The sequence below is a fragment of the Scyliorhinus torazame genome, chromosome 4, assembly GCF_047496885.1.
Source record: "Scyliorhinus torazame isolate Kashiwa2021f chromosome 4, sScyTor2.1, whole genome shotgun sequence".
Lineage (NCBI taxonomy): Eukaryota > Metazoa > Chordata > Chondrichthyes > Carcharhiniformes > Scyliorhinidae > Scyliorhinus > Scyliorhinus torazame.
The window spans coordinates 324,755,994-324,777,445 of NC_092710.1; the positions used below are offsets into that span (position 1 = coordinate 324,755,994).

At 47.3% G+C, this 21,452-nt stretch overlaps 1 protein-coding gene across 4 annotated transcripts in view; it reads right to left on the reverse strand.

The window, feature by feature from the left end:
* daam2 (dishevelled associated activator of morphogenesis 2) overlaps positions 1–21,452 on the reverse strand; it is a 458,630-nt gene that overhangs the window by 17,210 nt on the left and 419,968 nt on the right. For all 4 annotated transcript variants that reach the window (XM_072500175.1, XM_072500172.1, XM_072500174.1 and 1 more), the window contains one exon: positions 3,269–3,439. In XM_072500175.1, the coding sequence (XP_072356276.1) occupies positions 3,269–3,439 (171 nt within the window). The remainder of the gene's footprint in view (positions 1–3,268; positions 3,440–21,452) is intronic.

Consider the following 21,452-nt stretch of genomic DNA (forward strand, 5'->3'; position numbering starts at 1 on the left):
TACACATGGTGAACTGGTGAGGGTATACACCTGATGGACTGGTGAGGGTATACACCTGATGGACTGGTGAGTGTATACACCTGGTGGACTGGTGAGGGTATACACCTGGTGGACTGGTGAGGGTATACACCTGATGGACTGGCGAGGGTATACACCTGATGGACTGGTGAGGGTATACACCTGGTGGACTGGTGAGGGTATACACCTGGTGGACTGGTGAGGGTATACACCTGGTGGACTGGTGAGGGTATAGACATGGTGGATTGGTGAGGGTATACACCTGGTGGACTGGTGAGGGTATACACCTGTGGACTGGTGAGGGTATACACATGGTGGATTGGTGAGTGTATACACCTGGTGGACTGGTGAGGGTATACATATGGTGGACTGGTGAGGGTATACACCTGGTGGACTGGTGAGGGTATACACATGGTGGACTGGTGAGGGTATACACCTGGTGGACTGGTGAGGGTATACACCTGGTGGACTGGTGAGGGTATAACACCTGGTGGACTGGTGAGGGTATACACATGGTGGACTGGTGAGGGTATACACCTGTGGACTGGTGAGGGTATATACCTGGTGGACTGGTGAGGGTATACACATGGTGGACTGGTGAGGGTATACACCTGGTGGACTGGTGAGGGTATACACATGGTGGACTGGTGAGGGTATACACCTGGTGGACTGGTGAGGGTATACACCTGGTGGACTGGTGAGGGTATACACCTGGTGGACTGTTGAGGGTAAACACATGTGCACTGCCGAGGGTATACACATGCTGTTTATATAGAATGACAGATGTCATTTGATGATGTTCCACACAAGAGATTATTGTCAAAAATGGGAGTGTTCGGGCAGCACGATGGCACAGTGGATAGCAATGTTGCCTCATGGCGCCGGGGTCCCAGGTTCGATCCCGGCTCTGGGTCACTGTCCATGTGGAGTTTGCACATTCTACCCGTGTTTGCGCGGGTTTCGCCCCCACAGCCCAAAAGATGTGCAGGGTAGGTGGATTAGCCACGCTAAATTGCCCCTTAATTGGAAAAAATGAATTGGGTACGATACATTTTTTTAAAAAGTGAGAGTGTTTTTAATGCACTGTGATATAATTGCTAATTTGGAGAGAATGTCTGAGTACAGTGAAATCCCTCACAAAGCTTGTTGTCTGATAAGGGAAGCTACTTTTGTTTGCAAGCTGAATCTCTCTCATCATTTCAGCCCTCCCTGCCTTCTTTTTTAACTGGCCTTGTCCTACCCTTCGCGATGAGGATCTTTCTAAGGAGTCATCTACCTCATTTGGCACTACTTCCACTGCAGCAGTTATTACACCATTAGGTCAAACGGTTGCCGACAACTTGAATTTCCTTCTATTTCTCCCACTCTTCCTTGTTAAGCCTCCCCCTTTCAGTCTGCCCGAATGCTTACAATGGACTGGAATGCTGTGCGAGTCTTTTTTGTGAGTAGGAATAGACTGGACGTGAGGTGCGCCTGCTCCATCCAGATACGAGTGAGCCTCTGGAATCCATTGTTGGCTGGTGAGTACTGGTGAGGGAAGAAGGTACTGACGGCACAGTTGCTAAATTTGCAGATGATACAAAGAAATGTCGAGGGACAGGTAATATTGAGGAAGCAGGCGGGCTGCAGAAGGACCTTGCACAGGCTCGGAGAGTGGGCAAAGAAGTGGCAGATGAAATACAATGTAGAAAAGTGTGAGGTTATTCACTTTGGAAGGAGGAACGGAGGCATAGGCTATTTTTGAAATGGGGAAACGCTTAGGAAATCAGAAGCACAAAGGGACTTGGGAGTCCTTGTTCAAGATTCTCTCAAGGTTAACGTTCAGGTTCAATCAGTAGTTAGGGAGGCAAATGCAATGTTAGCATTCATGAATAAAAGACCAGGGATGTACTTCAGAGGTTGTATAAGGATCTGGTCAGACCTCATTGGGAGTATTGGGAGCAGTTTTTGGCCCTGTATCTAAGGAAGACTATGCTGGTCTTGGAAAGGGTCCAGAGGAGATTCGCAAGAATGATGCCTGGAATGGCCAGCATGTCATATGAGGAACGGGTGAGGACTCTGGGTCTGTACTCGGAGTTTAGAAGGATGAGGGGGGATCTTATTGAAATCTGCAGGATACTGCGAGGCCTGGATAGAGTGGATGGGGAGAGGATGTTTCCACCATCTCAGACTAAAGGGACGATCTTTTAAAACAGAGATGAGGAGGAATTTCTTCAGCCAGAGGGTGGTGAATCTGTGGAACTCTTTGCCACAGAAGGCTGTGGAGGCCAATTTACTGAGTGTCTTTAAGACAGAGATAGATAGGTTCTTGATGAAAAAGGGATCACAAGTTATGGGGAGAAGGCAGGAGAATGGGGATGAGAAAAATATCAGCCATGATTGAATGGAGGAGCAGATTAGATGGGCCGAGAGGCCTAATTCTGCTCCTATGTCTTATGGTCTTATGGATGCTGGCTCTCTCAGTGCCTGCGAGATGGGGTTACGCAATTTCATGCTTCATTATGTCAAAGATCTCAGGATCTCCTGGGCTGGTTTCAATATGTGTGTGCATATGTTTGTGTGTGTGTGTGTATATTTGTGTGTGTCTGTGTGTGTCCATATGTTTGTGTGTGTTTCTGTGTCTCTGTATGACTCTTTGTGTGTGTTTTTATGGGCATGTATTTTGGGGTCAGTAGGTTGGGGAATGTTAGGTACTGTCGAGTGGCCAAGATATCATGAATGTAGAGCGGGCTTCAGATTGTTATTTCCATGTTTTTGTGCAAAGGTTTTTAATATCCCTCTATTCCTTCTTAATTTCATACGGACTGCAATCTTCCTCTCTCCCTCCACATGTACTTGCATATGCCCTGCAAACAACCAGATGTGCCCTTGGAGTTCTACTGAACTGAGGTTTTGTTAACTGCTATCTGTTACTCTGGATGTATACTTGCTGTCATAGAAATAAAGCAGACCGAGTGATCCACACGGCCATGAACCGAAGCCAAAGGTTTGCATGCAAACTGTTCACTTCCATGTAGCTGGGGTGTGCAAAACCTCCTCTAAGTATCACTGGGGGTGCGCATGAGTGTTAGAGGCACACCGCGGAATGGACTGCTACACCACCTTGGCTTGAAATCGGGCCCTGAAGTTTAGGTAATGTGACAAAGAACAGAAGGTTTCCCTCACACCTCTTCCCGTGAAGGCTGTCGGCATCTTTTAGCGGATTGGAGTTATGCCGCCCCCCCAAACTCTCACACAATGCCTCCCTTACCATGATTTCCATGCGGGCCCTTCGTTCCTCTTCCTCTTTTTTCCTCCTCATGTTCTCGAGGTCTTGTTTCGCTTCAGTGAACGACTGCAGGAATGCGTCGAATATGCCAAAGAACTCATCTGGCTGCATCTTTGTTTCGGCTTCGCTGAAGTGCCTCAGCATCTTGGAGTACTATCAAAGGAAAGGGGCAGAACACAGGGCTTTAAGTGGAAGTCTGCAATTTGCTTTCAAACAAATGGAAGCCAACTTATCCAGCCGCTCCAGCAACCTGCCTTTATATTCCACCCCGTGAGGCTTTATAGAGGCAGAACCAGCCAAAACAAATGGATGCCAAACCAAATTAGGAGGTGTGATTAAAAGCCTGTTCCAAGGCCTGAATTTATGGAGGTTGTTAAGAGAAACAGGGGGAAGAGCGGAGAGTTTTGTGGAGATTGAATGTGTACGGTCAAGATGGTAGAAAACCTGGGTATCAGGTTGTAGGGGATGGCCGCACACTGCAATAAGACACTGCCCTGATGGCGAACTGTGTGGTTCGAGGTCAAACGATAACAGTCCAACTCCTTAACTATCAAGACCAAAACAAAACAGGCCCACAAATCTCCACGCAGAGGGAAGCTGTTTTGGCCCCATGGACTGCTGACTGTAACCCGCCTTTTCTAGCTTTAATAGAAACAGGATGAAGCGTCACTAACCAACATGTTCCAAGGACTCGGGCTGGAAATTAAACATCGCGGTGAGGCTGCGCACCTCATGCCTAATTGCCATTTGAATTTTTTTTTAATTCATTCACGGGATGTGGCCATCACCGGCTGGGGCCAGCATTTATTGCCCATCCCTAATTGCCCCTTGAACTCTGTGGCTCAGAGAGCAGTTTAGAGTCAAGCACATTGCTGTGGGTCAGATCAGGTAGGATGTCAGATTTCCCTCTCTAAAGGGCATGAGTGAAACAAATGAGTTTTTAGAACAATCGACAATGGTTTTCTGGTCATCATATAGACTTTTAATTCAAGTTTATTACTGAATTGAAATTTCACTCAAACACAATGCATTACCTGGGTTTCTCGATTACTCGGCCAGTGACAAGATCACCACACCGCTGCCTCCCCTAACTCTGGTTAGGCTGGGTTTCCCGTGGATCAGGAAACCTGCTCGCTAAACCCAGGTGAGGGACTGTTAGACCAGAAGGTGGGTGCCCTTCCATTTATCTGCTGGCCTGGAAAAATCCCCACAGCCGGAGTCTTCCCAACTTTCTGAATCTCGTCCGAATCTCCCCCAGCCTCTGATCCCCCGTCAAACCTCCGACCTCCCTTGCCAATTTTCTGATCCTCCCCACCAATCTTACCCCTCACAAGCCTCCGATCACAAACCACCCCATCCATTCACCGGCCTCCAAAGCCTCTCTTTGCCACCCGGAGCTGGCCCTGAAGTCTCTTCCAGGTTGTTCCATACCTGACTGGAGCCAAGCTTCTCAGTGAGGCCGACCCCCAGGGGGCAGGTAGACGGATTACTGGGTTGCCTGTGCTTTAACCAGTCCCACCTCTGCTTCTGACAGGTCAGGTAAACTAAAATTACACCGCCGCAACCTCCCCAATCGTCAATACCACTTCTCATTCAAAACTGGAGTTCCCTACTCCATGTTCATTTACTTGCGTCCTGTAATATTTCTCCTCTTTGTGTCTGTCAAACCTTTGTGATCGACACTACTTCAATAAACACTTGAGTAATGCAATCCACACTGTAATAATCCTTTTTCATAGGAATAGACGTTTAAAGTTCAAACTCTCCCTTTCTTTTTTGACCACTAGGCCCAGATTTATGTCCTTTGTTGCAGATTAATGAGCCAGTGGAAATAATCCTTCATTTTACATCCTCTCAAACATTTGAAGTCCTTTACTTCAAAAGCATTGCAACAATGATATTTTCTTCAGTGTCAAACCTCGTGCCAGACGTTGAAGATGTATCAAGCAGCTCTCACAAACTGTTCCACATGTACCGAACCATTTGCTGGGCAAATTCATGCCGATTTCTTTTCAAATGTTTTACACACACCGCCCCACCCTCCAACTTCTCTCCAGTCCCTCCTACCCGAGGGACCATTCACGTTGCTGAGTGAGTAGCCACCTTGCCTTTGTCTCAACAGGTTATGCGTCCAAATCCCACTCCAGAGACTTGAACACAAAGTCTAGGCCGGAATCTCAGTGCAGTATTGAGGGAGACCTGCAGTGTTGGATGTACCTTCCTCCCAGGTGATGGGAAGTGATCCTCTGCCGCTATTTTGAAGGAGGTAAATCCAAACAGTAATTTATTTTCAGCCAAACGAGAAGGTCTCAACGCGGCTTATGGCACGAAGGTCCCAGCCGGGACTACCGATCGTGCCGATCCCAATCCGGGCCGGCTGTTATGAGCCACAGCTGATGGGCCTCCGCCCGTTGGTGGGGAAACGCGTACTCCACGAGCTCCACGGGGAGATTAATCGGATTGTCCCCGTGGGTCTCGTGAGGGCTATTCTGGAAGGAAAAGAAAAGCAATGATTCCCGGGGTCCCGGCTAAAATGTATCACTCAAGGAGCATCACGAGAAAGGGAACAGATTATCTGTTGCCCACATTGGCTGTCACATTTCCAACAATGACCACACTTCAAAGGACTTCATTGGCTGCCCTTAGATGTCCTGAGGTCATGAAAGATGTTGTATGAATGCAAGTCCTTTGAGTGTGACGCAAGCTGATTCTCACACACAAGGAAGGGACCGGCTGCTGTGACACGGAACGGAACCTCACCACAACTTGGACTGCACCAGAGAGAACGACATGAGCACTACGAGAAAGAATTTCACAAATAGACACTTAACCGCATTTTTTGCAAGAACCTTTTTTGGTCATTTATGCAGTAGGTTTAAGCTGCTCTGGTGGTGAGGAGGTGATGTATAGAGCACGACAGCATTATTCATTGGGCGTCGCTGCCTTGGCTAGCATTTATTGCCCGTCCCTAATTGCCCTTGAAATGAGTGTCTTGCTGGGCCATTTCGGAGGGCATTTAAGAGTCAACCACATTGCTGTGGGTCTGGAGTCACATGTAGGCCAGATCAGGTAAGGATGACAGATTTCCTCCCCGAAAGGGCATTCGTGAACCAGATGGGTTTTTAGGACAATCAACAATGGTTTCATCAGACTTTTAATTCCTGATTTTAATTGAATTCAAATTTTACCACCTATCATTGAATCATAGAATCCCTACAGATAGAGGGAGGCCATTCAGCCCATCGAGTCTGCACCGACACTCCAAAAGAGCTTCCTACCTAGGCCCAATCCCCTATCCACCCTACCCTAACCTGTACATCCATGGACACTAAGGGACAATCTAGCATGGTCAATCCACCTAACCTGCACATCTTTGGACTGTGGGAGGAAACTGGAGCACCCGGAGTAAATCCACGCACACACGGGGAGAACGTGCAGACTCCACAGTCACCCGAGGCCGGTTTGAACCCGGGTCTCTGACGCTGTGAGGCAGCAGTGCTAACAACTATGCCACTGTGCCGCCCTTTCGTGGCAGGATTCAAACCAGTTCCCTTGAGCATTACCCAAGTGCCGTGACAATATCATTACGCCTCTGCCTCCACACATCTGATGCCTCCGTCAGCATTCTTCACTCACCATCTATCACCTGAAATATATTAACTGATCATGTACTGTTTGTGGGATTTTACTATCAGCAATCAGTTGAGATGCCTGCCTGCATAACAATGCCTACATGTCAAAGAGCAATTCATTGGATATGAAGATCATTAATCTGTCATTAAATCTGGATAAGGTGCTGTACAAATGCACATTCTTTTGCAGATTAAAGACAAACTGAAAATGTGCGATCATGTCCATATCTGCATTAAACAACCCCTGTTCCCTGCACGCCAGAGAAAAATTCTCCTTGTGCTTGATACCAATAGGATATGGACCTTAGCATGCTTTGGAGAATATCATTATCTTACAGTCTCATTTCTACCTGTATTTACCATTCTAACCCTCAATTCAATCATCTCTGCCTGTATTTACCCTTCTAACCCACAATTCAATCATCTCAACCTGTCTTTACCCTTCTAAACCACAATTCAATCATCTCTACCTGTATTTACCATTCTAACCCACAATTCAATCATCTCTGCCTGTATTTACCCTTCTAACCCTCAATTCAATCATCTCTGCCTCTATTTACCCTTCTAACCCACAATTCAATCATTTCTGCCTGTATTTACCCTTCTAAACCACAATTCAATCATCTCTGCCTGTATTTACCCTTCTAACGCACAATTCAATCATCTCAACCTGTCTTTACCCTTCTAACCCGCAATTCAATGATCTCTGCCTGTATTTACCCTTCTAACCCACAATTCAATCATTTCTGCTTGTATTTACCCTTCTAAACCACAATTCAATCATCTCTGCCTGTATTTACCCTTCTAACGCACAATTCAATCATCTCAACCTGTCTTTACCCTTCTAACCCTCAATTCAATCATCTCTGCCTGTATTTACCATTCTAACCCACAATTCAATCATCTCTGCCTGTATTTACCATTCTAACCCACAATTCAATTATCTCTACCTGTATTTACCATTCTAACTCACAATTCAATCATCCCAACCTGTATTTACCTTTCTAACCCTCAATTCAATGATCTCTGCCTGTATTTACCCTTCTAACCCTCAATTCAATGATTTCTGCCTCTATTTACCCTTCTAACTCAATTCAATCATCTCTGTCTGTATTTACCCTTCTAACCCTCAAGTCAATGATCTCTGTCAATATGTGCCCTTCTAACCCACAATTCAATCATCTCAACCTGTATTTACACTTCTAACCCTCAATTCAATCATCTCTGCCTGTATTTACCCTTCTAACCCACAATTCAATCATCTCAACCTGTATTTACCCTTCTAACCCACAATTCAATCACCTCTGCCTGTATTTACCATTCTAACCCACAATTCAATCATCTCTGCCTGTATTTACCCTTCTAACCCACAATTCAATCATCTCAACCTGTATTTACTCTTCTAACCCACAATTCAATCATCTCAACCCGTATTTACTCTTCTAACCCACAATTCAATCATCTCAACCTGTATTTACCATTCTAACCCACAATCCAATCATCTCAACCTGTAGTCATCATTCTTACCCCCAATTCAATCATATCTGCCTGTATTTACCCTTCTAACCCACAATTCAATCATCTCAACCTGTATTTACACTTCTAACCCTCAATTCAATCATCTCTGCCTGTATTTACCCTTCTAACGCACAATTCAATCATCTCAACCTGTATTTACCCTTCTAACCCACAATTCAATCATCTCAACCTGTATTTACTCTTCTAACCCACAATTCAATCATCTCAACCTGTATTTACCCTTCTAACCCACAATCCAATCATCTCAACCTGTAGTCATCATTCTTACCCTCAATTCAATCAGCTCTGTCTGTATTTACCATTCTCACCCTCAATCCAAATCAACAAATCATGTCCAATCAAGATGTGGAGATGCCAATGTTAGACTGGGGTGGGCACAGTAAGAAGTCTTCTAACACCAGGTTAAAGTCCAACAGGTTTGTTTGGAATCACTAGCTTTCGGAGCGCAGTTCCTTCATCAGGTGAGTGAAGAGGTGTGTTCCACAACCACATATATAGACAAAGTCAATGATGCAAGATGATACTTTGAATGCAAGGCTTTGCAGGTAATTAAGTCTTTACAGGCCCAGTTGATGCGACTGGAGAGAGGGATAATCACAGGTTAAAGAGGTGTGAATTGTCTTAATTTTAGTTGGTAGGATTTTGCATGCCCAGGGCAGATGGTGGTTGGGGGGGGGGGGGGGGGGGGGGGGGGTGAATGTAATGTGACATGAATCCAAGGTCCCGGTTGAGGCCGTACTCATGTCTCATTACATTCTGAAATGGAAGAATGTGCAGGGTTACGGGGAGAAGGTTATGTTATTAAACTGTTGCAGTCTCTAGGTGTGGGTACACCCACAGTGATATTGGGAAGGGTGTTTCAGGATTTTGACCCAGCAACAGTGAAGGAACAGTGATATATTTTCTAGCCAGGATGGTGAGTGACTTGGAGGGAAAGCTCCAAGGGGTGGTGCACTCATGTCTGCTGCCATTGTCTTTTTCGATTGTACTGGTCATGAGTTTGGACGGTGCTGTTGAAGGAGCCTTGGCGAGTTGCTGCATTGCATCTTGTATAGTATCTAATACACACTCCTATCATTGTGCGCATCCTGATGGAGGGAATGGATGGGATGCCAATCGCATGGGCTGATTTGCCCTGATTGATGCTGAGTTTATCGAGTGTTTTTGGAACTGCACTCATCCAGGCAAGTGGAAAGTATGCCATTGCACTCCTGATTTGTGCCTTGCAGATGGCAGACAGGAGGTGGGTTACTCTCTGCAAAATTTTCAGTCTCTGACCTGCTTTTGTAGCCACAATATTTATATAGCTGCTCCAGTTCAGTTTCTGGTCAAGGATGATGATAGTGGGGGGAATTCAGTGTCGGTAATACCACTGAATGTCAAGGGAAATGGTTGGATTCTCTCTTACTGGGGATGGTCATTGCCAGGCACTTGTGTGGCCTGAACGTTACTTGTCCCTCATCAGCCCAAGCCTGAGTGTTGTCCAGGTCTTGCTGTATGTGGACACGGACTGCCTCAGTATCAGGGTGAACGGCCCTGAACTTGAGAAAATCATCAGCGAGCGTCTCAATTCTGACCTTGTGATGGAGGGAAGGTCATTGCTGCAGCAGCGGAAGATGGTTGGGCCTCAGACGCTGCACTGAGGAACTCCTGAGACGTTTGACCTCCAACAATCATCTTTTACGCCATGTGTGACCTCAACCAATGGAGAGATTTCCCCTGACTCTCATTGGCCACAATTTTGTTTGTGTGCCCTTGGCCAACTGTTAGAAAGAGCAGTCACTCTCCTGATAAACTTATTTCGACTAATTTTGCACTTTTAACTATATGAAGGAGAAATGTTTAAAACGGTTTAAAAAAAAAATTTTGAAATGCTGCCCGCTTGCTCAAAGCAGATTTGGGGCATGGCAAAATCTGAGCTGAAACCCCGATGGATGGCTGGCGGAGGGGGTGAGGCGAGGAGTACTTTCCAGCATGGGAGTGTAAGCTTGGACGCTTTGTGCACTGGGATCGCTGGCTGCACCGGTACCCTGGTTTAGATCTGTTGGCTGGACGGCCGGTTCATGATGTGGAACAATGCCAGCAGCGCGGGTTCAATTCCCGTACCGGCTGAGATTATTCAAACCTCAAACCTTGCCCCCTCACCTGAGGCGCGGTGATCCTCAGGTTAAATCACCACCAGTCAGCCCTTCCCCCTCAAAGAGGAAAGCAACCTTTGGTCGCCTGGGACTACGGCGACTTTATTTTTTTTAACCCCGGTTGGGTTTCCTGTCTTCTAAAGGAAGTGGAGGAAAATCCCTCAGTTCAGATTCGCTGCTGCTTTCTAGACACTTTCTACCACAGCAGCAAAACAGACTGAGCGGTTATTAACAAGACACTGTCATGTGGAATTTCAGTCACACTACATCAAGAATTCCTTTCAACAAAGCTGCTCGAAAGTCAACCCTGGTGTTTATCCCTCAGCAAATGGGGAAAACACCATACGCAGCCAACTGGCCTCGCTTCAGAGGCCTTTTGGTGGTTAGGAAATTATGACCTGATGTAATAATCATCACCACTGCACCCACCGCCCCCCCCCCCCCCCCACCTCACTCCGTACCACAAACATCTCCTGCCGCCCCCCCTCCCCCCCCCCCCCCCCCCCACCCCCCCACCCACCGTCCCCCGCCACCACCACCACCAACACTTTCTCTCATCTCAGCAATAGCAAGTGACAGCTTATCAAAGACTAAAAGTGGAAGGAGGCAAGCTCCAGTGCTTCATTGCTAATCCGAACACAGTGCCGGAACCACATCTTTCTTTAGTTTCTCATGCTGATCTTACTGGGCAGGACATTCAATACCTGATCTCACCCATGTTCCCGCTAGTCTGCTGACCGGGTCAGCTACGCTTCCCGACTCCCATGCTAGCTGACATTGGAGGTGACTCCCTCTCTTCATGTACTATCTCCTTCCCTTTCAACCGGCGGCACCCTTTCAATGCTGCTCAGAAAGGGCTTGACGGAACGGACACTGGGAGGTTGTTTCCCCTGGCTGGGAAATCTAGATAATGGGGGCAAAGCTTCAGGAGAAGGGATCAATCATTTAGGACTGAGATGGGGAGAAATTTCTTCACTCAAAGGGTCGTGAATCTTTGCAATTCTCTACCACTGAGGGTTATGAATGTTCCATTGTTGAGTATTTTTAAGCCTGCAATAAACAGATTCTTGATCGCTCAGGGAATGACGGGATGCGGGGAGTGGGTGAGACAACTGAGTTGAGGCAGATGGTCAGCCAAAATTGGATCGCATGGTGGAGCAGGTGTTTGGGGGGAGATGGCGTTGTGCTGGTAATGTTACTGGACTAGCGATCCAGAAGCCTAGGCTAATGCTTTGGGGATTTGGGTTCAAATCCCACCACGGCAACTGGTGGGATTTGAATCCTGTTAATGAATCTGGAATATGAAGCTAGTCTCAGTAATGGTGAACATGAAAATGGTATTAAAAAAAACACCTGCTTCACTAATGTCCTTTAGGGAAGGAAATCTGCCGTGCTTACCTAGCCTGGCCTACATGTGAATCTAGATCCACAGAAATATGGTTGACCCTTAACAGTCCTCTGCAATGGCCTCTTGAGCGACTCAGTTCTAGTGCAATTAGGAACGGCAATAAATGCTGGGTGTGTCAGCAATACCCACACCCCATAAAATAATAAATAGTCTCCTGCTCTTATTCCTTATGTTGCACATGATTGCTCGATCCCCAAGCTATTTTTTCTCACTCATGTCCTTGAACAAGGTGTCGCCCCCTCAACTCCATGCAAATTTGCACAGCTCTCTGTTTGCAGCTTTTCTATCAGGTTTCTGTCCCTACCCACTGAAACAGACCCAACCAAAGTGGCCGACTGTGATGTTGTCAACTATCTCCTCCTCGTTCTTCTTGGCTGCAGTTTCTGAAGTCGACCGCACCAGCCTCCTCCAACATATCGCCTCCCTCTTCCAGCTGGAAGGGACTGCCCTCACCAGGTTCCACTCTTATTTACCCAATTGTAGCCAGATAGCTTCCTGCTTTGTCCTACCTTTCCACCCCCTCGCCCAAACCACTAACTCTGCAAACCCCCAAGGACCCGTCCTGAGTTGTTGCGTCTTTACCAGCGAACAATACCGTGTGGGCAGCACGGTAGCATTGTGGATAGCACAATTGCTTCACAGCTCCAGGGTCCCATGTTCGATTCCGGCTTGGGTCACTGTCTGTGTGGAGTCTGCACATCCTCCCCGTGTGTGCGTGGGTTTCCTCCGGGTGCTCCGGTTTCCTCCCACAGTCCAAAGATGTGCAGGTTAGGTGAATTGGCCATGATAAATTGCCCTTAGTGCCCAAAATTGCCTTTAGTGTTGGGTGGGGTTACTGGGTTATGGGGATAGGGTGGAGGTGTTGACCTTGGGTAGGGTGCTCTTTCCAAGAGCCGGTGCAGACTCGATGGGCCGAATGGCCTCCTTCTGCACTGTAAATTCTATGATAATCTATGAAAACTCACTCAATTGTGCATCAGTCTTTAACGAGTGAACATTGCATAAAACCATCGCTTCTAATGATGAATAATGCTGAAAGAACCAAAGCACAAAGCTTCCGAAGGGTACGATTCACTTGTTGCTGAGTTCCTGATCTTGTCCCCACCGCTTCTCATGGGAATGGCATTGTGCTTCTGATTGCTGTCTCTATCCTTGGGCTTTCTGCTGCCATGACAGAAATACAAAGGAAACCTGTTCCCAGGCCACGTCTAATGTAACTACAACACTTGGGAATTGCAAAAGTAAAAGCATCTTGGAGGATGCATGATTCGGATGGGAATAGGGGGAAACGGACCCCGGAAGTGTAGAAGATTTTAGTTTCGACGGGCAGCATGGTCGGCACAGGCTTGGAGGGCCGAAGGGCCTGTTCCTGTGCTGTACTTTTCTTTGTTCTTTTGAAAAGGTAGTCTCCCAGAAGCTGATTGTTCCCTCACTCCCTGAGGAGAGCATCTGATTTTCCTCCACGGTGCCTGCCTATCTTTAGAGAGGTGGTTAAAATCAAGCATGGGGAAGGGTGCCAAAATGTACCAGGCAGAGGTGCAGAAGCTGCACCCTCTTGCGAGAAAAGCCACTGACTTCATCAGCTCCTTGAGGCAGCATCTTAATGCAGGTCATCATTGGAATCAACTCTGCTCAATAAACCATGCGGTTCCTTTAAATGATGAAGTTAAGTGTCAGTTTGTTTCATGGTTGTACACTTGTCTCTGAGTGATAAAGTTCTGGGATCAAGCCCCACTTCAGGATTCAGGCACAGCATCTGCAATCACACTGCAGTACTCTCGCGGACGAGACTCTGGCTGCGCACATTTGGTTAACACTTCCTTATCTCCAAACCACTAAGCACAGAATTTAAGAAAAAAGATTTCAGAGCTGTACTGAGAGAATGCTGCACTGTCAAAGATGTTGCATGAGATATTAGATTGAAGTCAGTTTGGTGTGAAATATGGTAGCACAGTGGATAGCACTGTTGCTTCACAGCGCCAGGGTCCCAGGTTCAAATGCCCGCTTGGGTCACTGTCTGTGCGGAGTCTGCACGTTCTCCCCGTGTCTACGTGGGTTTCCTCCGGGTGCTCCGGTTTCCTCCCACAAGTCTTGAAAAGATGTGCTTGTTAGGTGAATGGGACATTCTGAATTCTCCTTACCCCGTGTACCCGATCAGGCGCCGGAATGTGGTGACTAGGGGCTTTTCACTGTAACTTCATTGCAGCGTTAATATAAGCCTACTAGTGACACTAATAAAGATTATTATTATTGCAGGGATTAGGGTGCATTATCAACCCTCTTAATCACGTTTCACTTTGATGTTTTAAGTTTCTGTAATAACCTGTACAGGATTCATCCAGCTGGGGATGATTGTTCCCCGTGCTCAGTTGGACTGAGTTAACCCAGCACTAGCATAAAAAGCAGGCAGCTGTAGAGCCAGCTAAAGATGAATGAGGACCTGGTGAACGGTAACCAGGCCCTGCGAATGTATGATGCTGTTGCTGAAATAAAGGACTTTTAAGAAGCTCGTTGGACTCCTCTGGCTTTATCACTGTTTCATTTGTGATTTGTTTTTGCTTAAGACAGTAAGGGACTGTCCCTTTAATGTGTCCCTCAGTTTGTTTGATTCAGTTTACTTGTTACTTGATCTATCTCAAAATACAGTAAAATACCTTATGGCACTATTCAAAGAAAAGAGAAGGGCTGTCTCACTTTGCCTGAGGCAGAATTTATCCCTCAGCCATCCTCTGATTTCTCTGGATTGTCTCTGTGATTTTTGTGTATGTGAATGTGCTAGCTCTCTCGGCATTGTGTGCGCGATGATTTCCTTTTCACAATTCAACCTTTTCAAGCTCAATTCAACCATTTTTAGATTTTTTTTTTTGACTAGACACGAACGACTAAAACCGTCGATTTCATGTAAGTTTGCTGCCTAAACTGCAATACCGATTTGCCTTTGATCATAGAATGGTGATGTGACCATCAATTCACACGAGACGGAGAGTTGAAGTGAACAGTGGTTTTAATCAGCTAGATCTGTGCCTGCCTGCGACTGCTCTGCACTAAGTGCCACCTACAGGCTACAGATCTACATACCTCCCCTGAGGGGGCGGAGCCATAGACGTAGCCCACAAGGGCACCAACATAATACAATGTAATGTAATACAATGGTGAATGGTCGTAGTAATACATTCACCACAAATGGAATCATAGAATCCCTACAGTGCAGAATTGAGTCTGCAGCGATCCTCCGAAAGAGCACCCTACCTAGGCCCACGCCCACACATCATTACTGTGACCCAGTAATCAGTAATCCGACCTAACCTTTTGGACTCTTAAGGGGAAGTTTAGTACGGCCAATCCACCAAACTTGCACATCTTTGGACTGTGGGGGAGGAAATCCAGGCAGACACAAGGAGATAAATGCAAACTCCACACAGTCACCCAAGGCCGGAATTGAACCCAGGTCCGTGGAGCTGTGAGGCAGCAGTGCTAACCACTGTGTCACCGCGCTGCCCTGATATAGTAAAACATCCCAAGGAAAGTAAATGTCACAGTGATGACACTATAAAAGTTGATGTTGAAGTGCTGGGAAACATAGAAAATAGAAGCAGGAGGAGGCCATTCGGCCCTTTGAGCCTGCTCGTTCATTATGATCATGGCTGATCATCAAGTTCAATACCCTGATCCTGCATTCCCCGACCCCCCCCCCCCCCCCCCACATCCCTTGATACCCTTAACCCCAAGAGCTGTACCTAATTCTTCCTGAAATTACACAATGTTTCACCCTCAACTTTGTTCTGTGGTAGTGAATTCCACAGATTCACCACCCTTTTGGGTGAAGAAATTTCTCGGTTTAACCCTTACCCTCAAAATATGACCCTTGGTTCTGGACACATCGCGCCGCCCACCCACCCCCCTCAAATCGGGAACATTCTTTCTGAATCTAGGGAAACATAGATGTGAAAAGGAAAATGTTTTATTTTCCTTCCTTCGGTCCTGCCTCCCACTAGGTAGCAAGTACCGGCTCGATTTCAGCATGGATTTCCACACTTAATATCGCCCTGTACCACAGCAACAACCCAAATCTTATCTGAAAGGCTTCTCAGCCTCCACTACTGCGGCTTCACCTTCAGGCCCACATTTCCTTGCTGATTTATTTCTGGCAGCATCAGCACAATCTGGTTAACATTAGCTGAGGTCATCACTCCATCTATCTGCGCATTGAACCCGACCCAGAGGAATTCCTTTCAGCCATGTAACTATTTCAATAACGGTTCAGCAATTTTCACATTCTACATCTAGGCAACCAAGGACTGAAATAGTTGACTGTACCTCAACAGATGACTTACAAAAAAAAAAAATAACACAAGCTTTCTATTTATAAAGCAGTCTGGTGTGGGAACTGTGCTGGTTTTATAGCTGATGTCATTTTGACCTTTTACCTCTGAGAACGGGGGTTTCAGCGTGGACCAGACGGATCGGATGAAAGCCCCCATTGTCCCGCACAGGAAGAGTTCCAACTAGCTTTTAGTGCCCATGCAAACCGCACACTAAGCTCTCCCCCAAATTGGTGCAGGAGGGGTGGTGCGTTTGGGTGACCTCTTGCGTTGAGATCATTTGTATAGGAAAAGGAGGAAACCATTCAGTGCCTTGAGACTACACCAGCATTTAACTTGGCTGATCCATACCCTAGCCCCATTTAACCATCTTAGTGCCGTATTGCTTACTACTCATACCTACAAAAAATCTATCGGCCCCAGTTTAGAAATTTTTCAAATGACTCCAGTCTCAACAGTCTTTTGACGAGAGAGACTTCTTGATTTCCAATATCCTTTGTGTAAGAAAGTGCTCCCTGTTTGCACTCCTGAATGGTCTAGCCCTGGTTTTGATGTTGTGCCTCGCTTAACAGAGAAAATAGTTGCTCTTTCCCTACTTATCAAATCCTTTAATCGTCTTAAACACCTCCCCTTTAGTCCTCAACACAACATTAGCTTTCCTAACGGTTTAATAGATGACTGCTTCTCCATGATGTGGCCCCAACCTATAGAAAAATACAGGCCCCAAATAGGGCCTAAGTTTGTTGGTCTAATCTGGGGCAGTAGCTGGGCTGCTGTGCCCAGCCTCATCGCCCTAGATTAGAGAATGAGATGGGGAACTATCCAGGAATCACTCACATGATGCATAATTGGTGACTCCCACTACAAAGCACAACGGTAGACCAAGGACAGAGCTCATAATCAGCTGTGATGTCTGTTACAAGCAGCCCTCTGAGGTTGCCTAGTATATCATACACAGGGGCAACTAGGGAATGGGCAATTTATGTCAGCCTCACCAGTGACGACCAGGACTCCAGAACAATTTTAAAAAATGAAATAATTATAGTCTGAGGTTCAACACTAAAGAATGGCTGCTATGGGGTATTAGTTCCATTAATTGTATGTTGAAAAAGAATAAATCTGAAGCTAGCCTGTACCTTATAACAGGTTTATTTCCAAGACAGTAAAGTAAAGAATTACCTTTCCAATGTAATTGCCATTTCATAAAGTGATTGCCATTGGACTTTAACAATGTGATGAATAAGGGGCGGGATTCTCTCAGCCCGGGCCGGGGAATCCCCGCGACCGGCGCGAATCTCGCCACGCCACCCCGACGTTGGCAGGCGATTCTCCGCAGAGTGGAGAATCGGCGCCATTGCCGCCAGTCGGGGGCGGCTCTACGCAGCCGGTCTGCCGATTCTCGGGCCAGGATGAGCCGAGTGGCTGCCGTAAAAACGTCGAGTCCCCTCGGCGCCGTCCATACCTGGGGCAGGATTCTGTGATCCTGAGGCTAAGTGTTGATGCCGTCGGAATCGCCGTTGTGTTTCTCGAAGGCGACAACATGGCCTCAGTATAAGCAATTCTGGCCCCTACAGGGGGCTATCACAGCACTGGAGTGGTTGATGCCACTCCAGCTGCTGATCCTGGCATGAACTGGGTGCCGCAGGATCCGCGCATGCGCAGTGGCACCGGGGGGGGGGGATCCGGGGGGGGGGGGGGGGGGGGATGGGGGGGGGATCCGGGGGGGCGACCCAGGGAGGGGGCCTCTGATGTGGCCTGGCCCGCGATCGGGGCCCACCAATCGGTGGGCTGGCCTCTCTGGCTGGCAGCCTCCTTTCTTCTGCGCCGGCCCCTGTAGTCCTGTGCCATGTTGCATCGGGGCCGGAGCATTGAAGGAAGCCACTGCGCATGCGCACGTTGGCGCCCGTGCCACTGCGCATGTGCACGTTAGCGCCGTGCCACTGCGCATGCGCGGATCCCGCGGCATCCAGTTCACGCTGGGATCAGCAGCTGGAGCGGCGTGAACCGCTCCAGTGCTGTGTGGCCCCCTGTAGGGGCCAGAATTGCTGATTCTGAGGCCCTGTTGACGCCGTCGAGAAACGCAACGGCGTTTCTGACGGCGTGAACACTTAGCCTCAGGATCACAGAATCCCGCCCAAGGTATTGACATGGACAAGGTGCCAGGAAGAATGCAGGGTGCCCACAGTTCCTCAATCAGCATGGGGCAATCGAAACAGATGGGAGAGAGAGGCGCACGGAAAAATGCACAGTCATGGAAGTCAGGTCAGGACCCAAAACATGGTCTCCTAGCAGATGGTCCTCCCAATCCTATCCAATGATGCCCTTTATACTAGCCCTTTAAACTAGCTCTTTAGATTAGCCCTTTGAACTAGCTATTGAACTCGCTATTTGAAATAGCCCTTTAAACTAGACAATGAACTAGCTCCTTGAATCAGCCCTTTGAACTAGCCTTTGAACTAGCCTTTGAACTACCCTTTGAACTAACTCTTTGGACTAGTCATTGAACAAGCTATTTGACCTAGATATTGATCTAGCCATTGAACTAGACCTCTGGACTAGCCCTCTGGACTAGCTCTTTTAACAAAGAAGAACAAAGAAATGTACAGCACAGGAACAGGCCCTTCGGCCCTCCAAGCCCGTGCCGACCATACTGCCCGACTAAACTACAATCTTCTACACTTCCTGGGTCCGTATCCTTCTATTCCCATCCTATTCATATATTTGTCAAGATGCCCCTTAAATGTCCCTATCGTCCCTGCCTCCACTACCTCCTCCGGTAGTGAGTTCCAGGCACCCACTACCCTCTGCGTAAAAAACTTGCCTCGTACATCTACTCTAAACTTTGCCCCTCTCACCTTAAACCTATGCCCCCTAGTAATTGACCCCTCTACCCTGGGGAAAAGCCTCTGACTATCCACTCTGTCTATGCCCCTCATAATTTTGTATACCTCTATCAGGTCGCCCCTCAACCTCCTTCGTTCCAGTGAGAACAAACCGAGTTTATTCAATCGCTCCTCATAGCTTATGCCCTCCATACCAGGCAACATTCTGGTAAATCTCTTCTGCACCCTCTCTAAAGCCTCCACATCCTTCTGGTAGTGTGGCGACCAGAATTGAACACTATACTCCAAGTGTGGCCTAACTAAGGTTCTATACAGCTGCAACATGACTTGCCAATTCTTATACTCAATGCCCCGGCCAATGAAGGCAAGCATGCCGTATGCCTTCTTGACTACCTTCTCCACCTGTGTAGCCCCTTTCAGTGATCTGTGGACCTGTACTCCTAGATCTCTTTGACTTTCAATACTCTTGAGGGTTCTACCATTCACTGTATATTCCCTACCTGCATTAGCCCTTCCAAAATGCATTACCTCACATTTGTCCAGGTTAAACTCCATCTGCCATCTCTCCGCCCAAGTCTCCAGACAATCTAAATCCTGCTGTATCCTCAGACAGTCCTCATCGCTATCCGCAATTCCACCAACCTTTGTGTCGTCTGCAAACTTACTAATCAGACCAGTTACATTTTCCTCCAAATCATTTATATATACTACAAAGAGCAAAGGTCCCAGCACTGATCCCTGTGGAACACCACTGGTCACAGCCCTCCAATTAGAAAAGCATCCCTCCATTGCTACCCTCTGCCTTCTATGGCCTAGCCAGTTCTGTATCCACCTTGCCAGTTCACCCCTGATCCCGTGTGACTTCACCTTTTGTACTAGTCTACCATGAGGGACCTTGTCAAAGGCCTTACTGAAGTCCATATAGACAACATCTACTGCCCTACCTGCATCAATCATCTTAGTGACCTCCTCGAAAAACTCTATCAAGTTAGTGAGACACGACCTCCCCTTCACAAAACCGTGCTGCCTCTCACTAATACGTCCATTTGCTTCCAAATGGGAGTAGATCCTGTCTCGAAGAATTCTCTCCAGTAATTTCCCTACCACTGAAGTAAGGCTCACCGGCCTGTAGTTCCCGGGATTATCCCTGCCACCCTTCTTAAACAGAGGAACAACATTGGCTATTCTCCAGTCCTCCGGGACATCCCCTGAAGACAGCGAGGATCCAAAGATTTCTGTCAAGGCCTCAGCAATTTCCTCTCCAGCCTCCTTCAGTATTCTGGGGTAGATCCCATCCGGCCCTGGGGACTTATCTACCTTAATATTTTTTAAGACACCCAACACCTCGTCTTTTTGGATCACAATGTGACCCAGGCTATCTACACCCCCTTCTCCAGACTCAACATCTACCAATTCCTTCTCTTTGGTGAATACTGATGCAAAGTATTCATTTAGTACCTCGCCCATTTCCTCTGGCTCCACACATAGATTCCCTTGCCTATCCTTCAGTGGGCCAACCCTTTCCCTGGCTACCCTCTTGCTTTTTATGTAAGTGTAAAAAGCCTTGGGATTTTCCTTAACCCTATTTGCCAATGACTTTTCATGACCCCTTCTAGCCCTCCTGACTCCCTGCTTAAGTTCCTTCCTACTTTCCTTATATGCCACACAGGCTTCGTCTGTTCCCAGCCTTTTAGCCCTGACAAATGCCTCCTTTTTCTTTTTGACGAGGCCTACAATATCATTCGTCATCCAAGGTTCCCGAAAATTGCCGTATTTGTCTTTCTTCCTCACAGGAACATGCCTGTCCTGTATTCCTATCAACTGACACTTGAAAGCCTCCCACATGTCAGATGTTGATTTGCCCTCAAACATCCGCCCCCAATCTATGCTCTTCAGTTCCCGCCTAATATTGTTATAATTAGCCTTCCCCCAATTTAGCACATTCATCCTCGGACCACTCTTATCCTTGTCCACCAGTACTTTAAAACTTACTGAATTGTGGTCACTGTTACCGAAATGCTCCCCTACTGAAACATCTACCACCTGGCCGGGCTCATTCCCCAATACCAGGTCCAGTACCGCCTCTTCCCTAGTTGGACTGTTTACATATTGTTTTAAGAAGCCCTCCTGGATGCTCCTTACAAACTCTGCCCCGTCTAAGCCCCTGGCACTAAGTGAGTCCCAGTCAATATTGGGGAAGTTGAAGTCTCCCATCACCACAACCCTGTTGTTTTTACTCTTTTCCAAAATCTGTCTACCTATCTGCTCCTCTATCTCCCGCTGG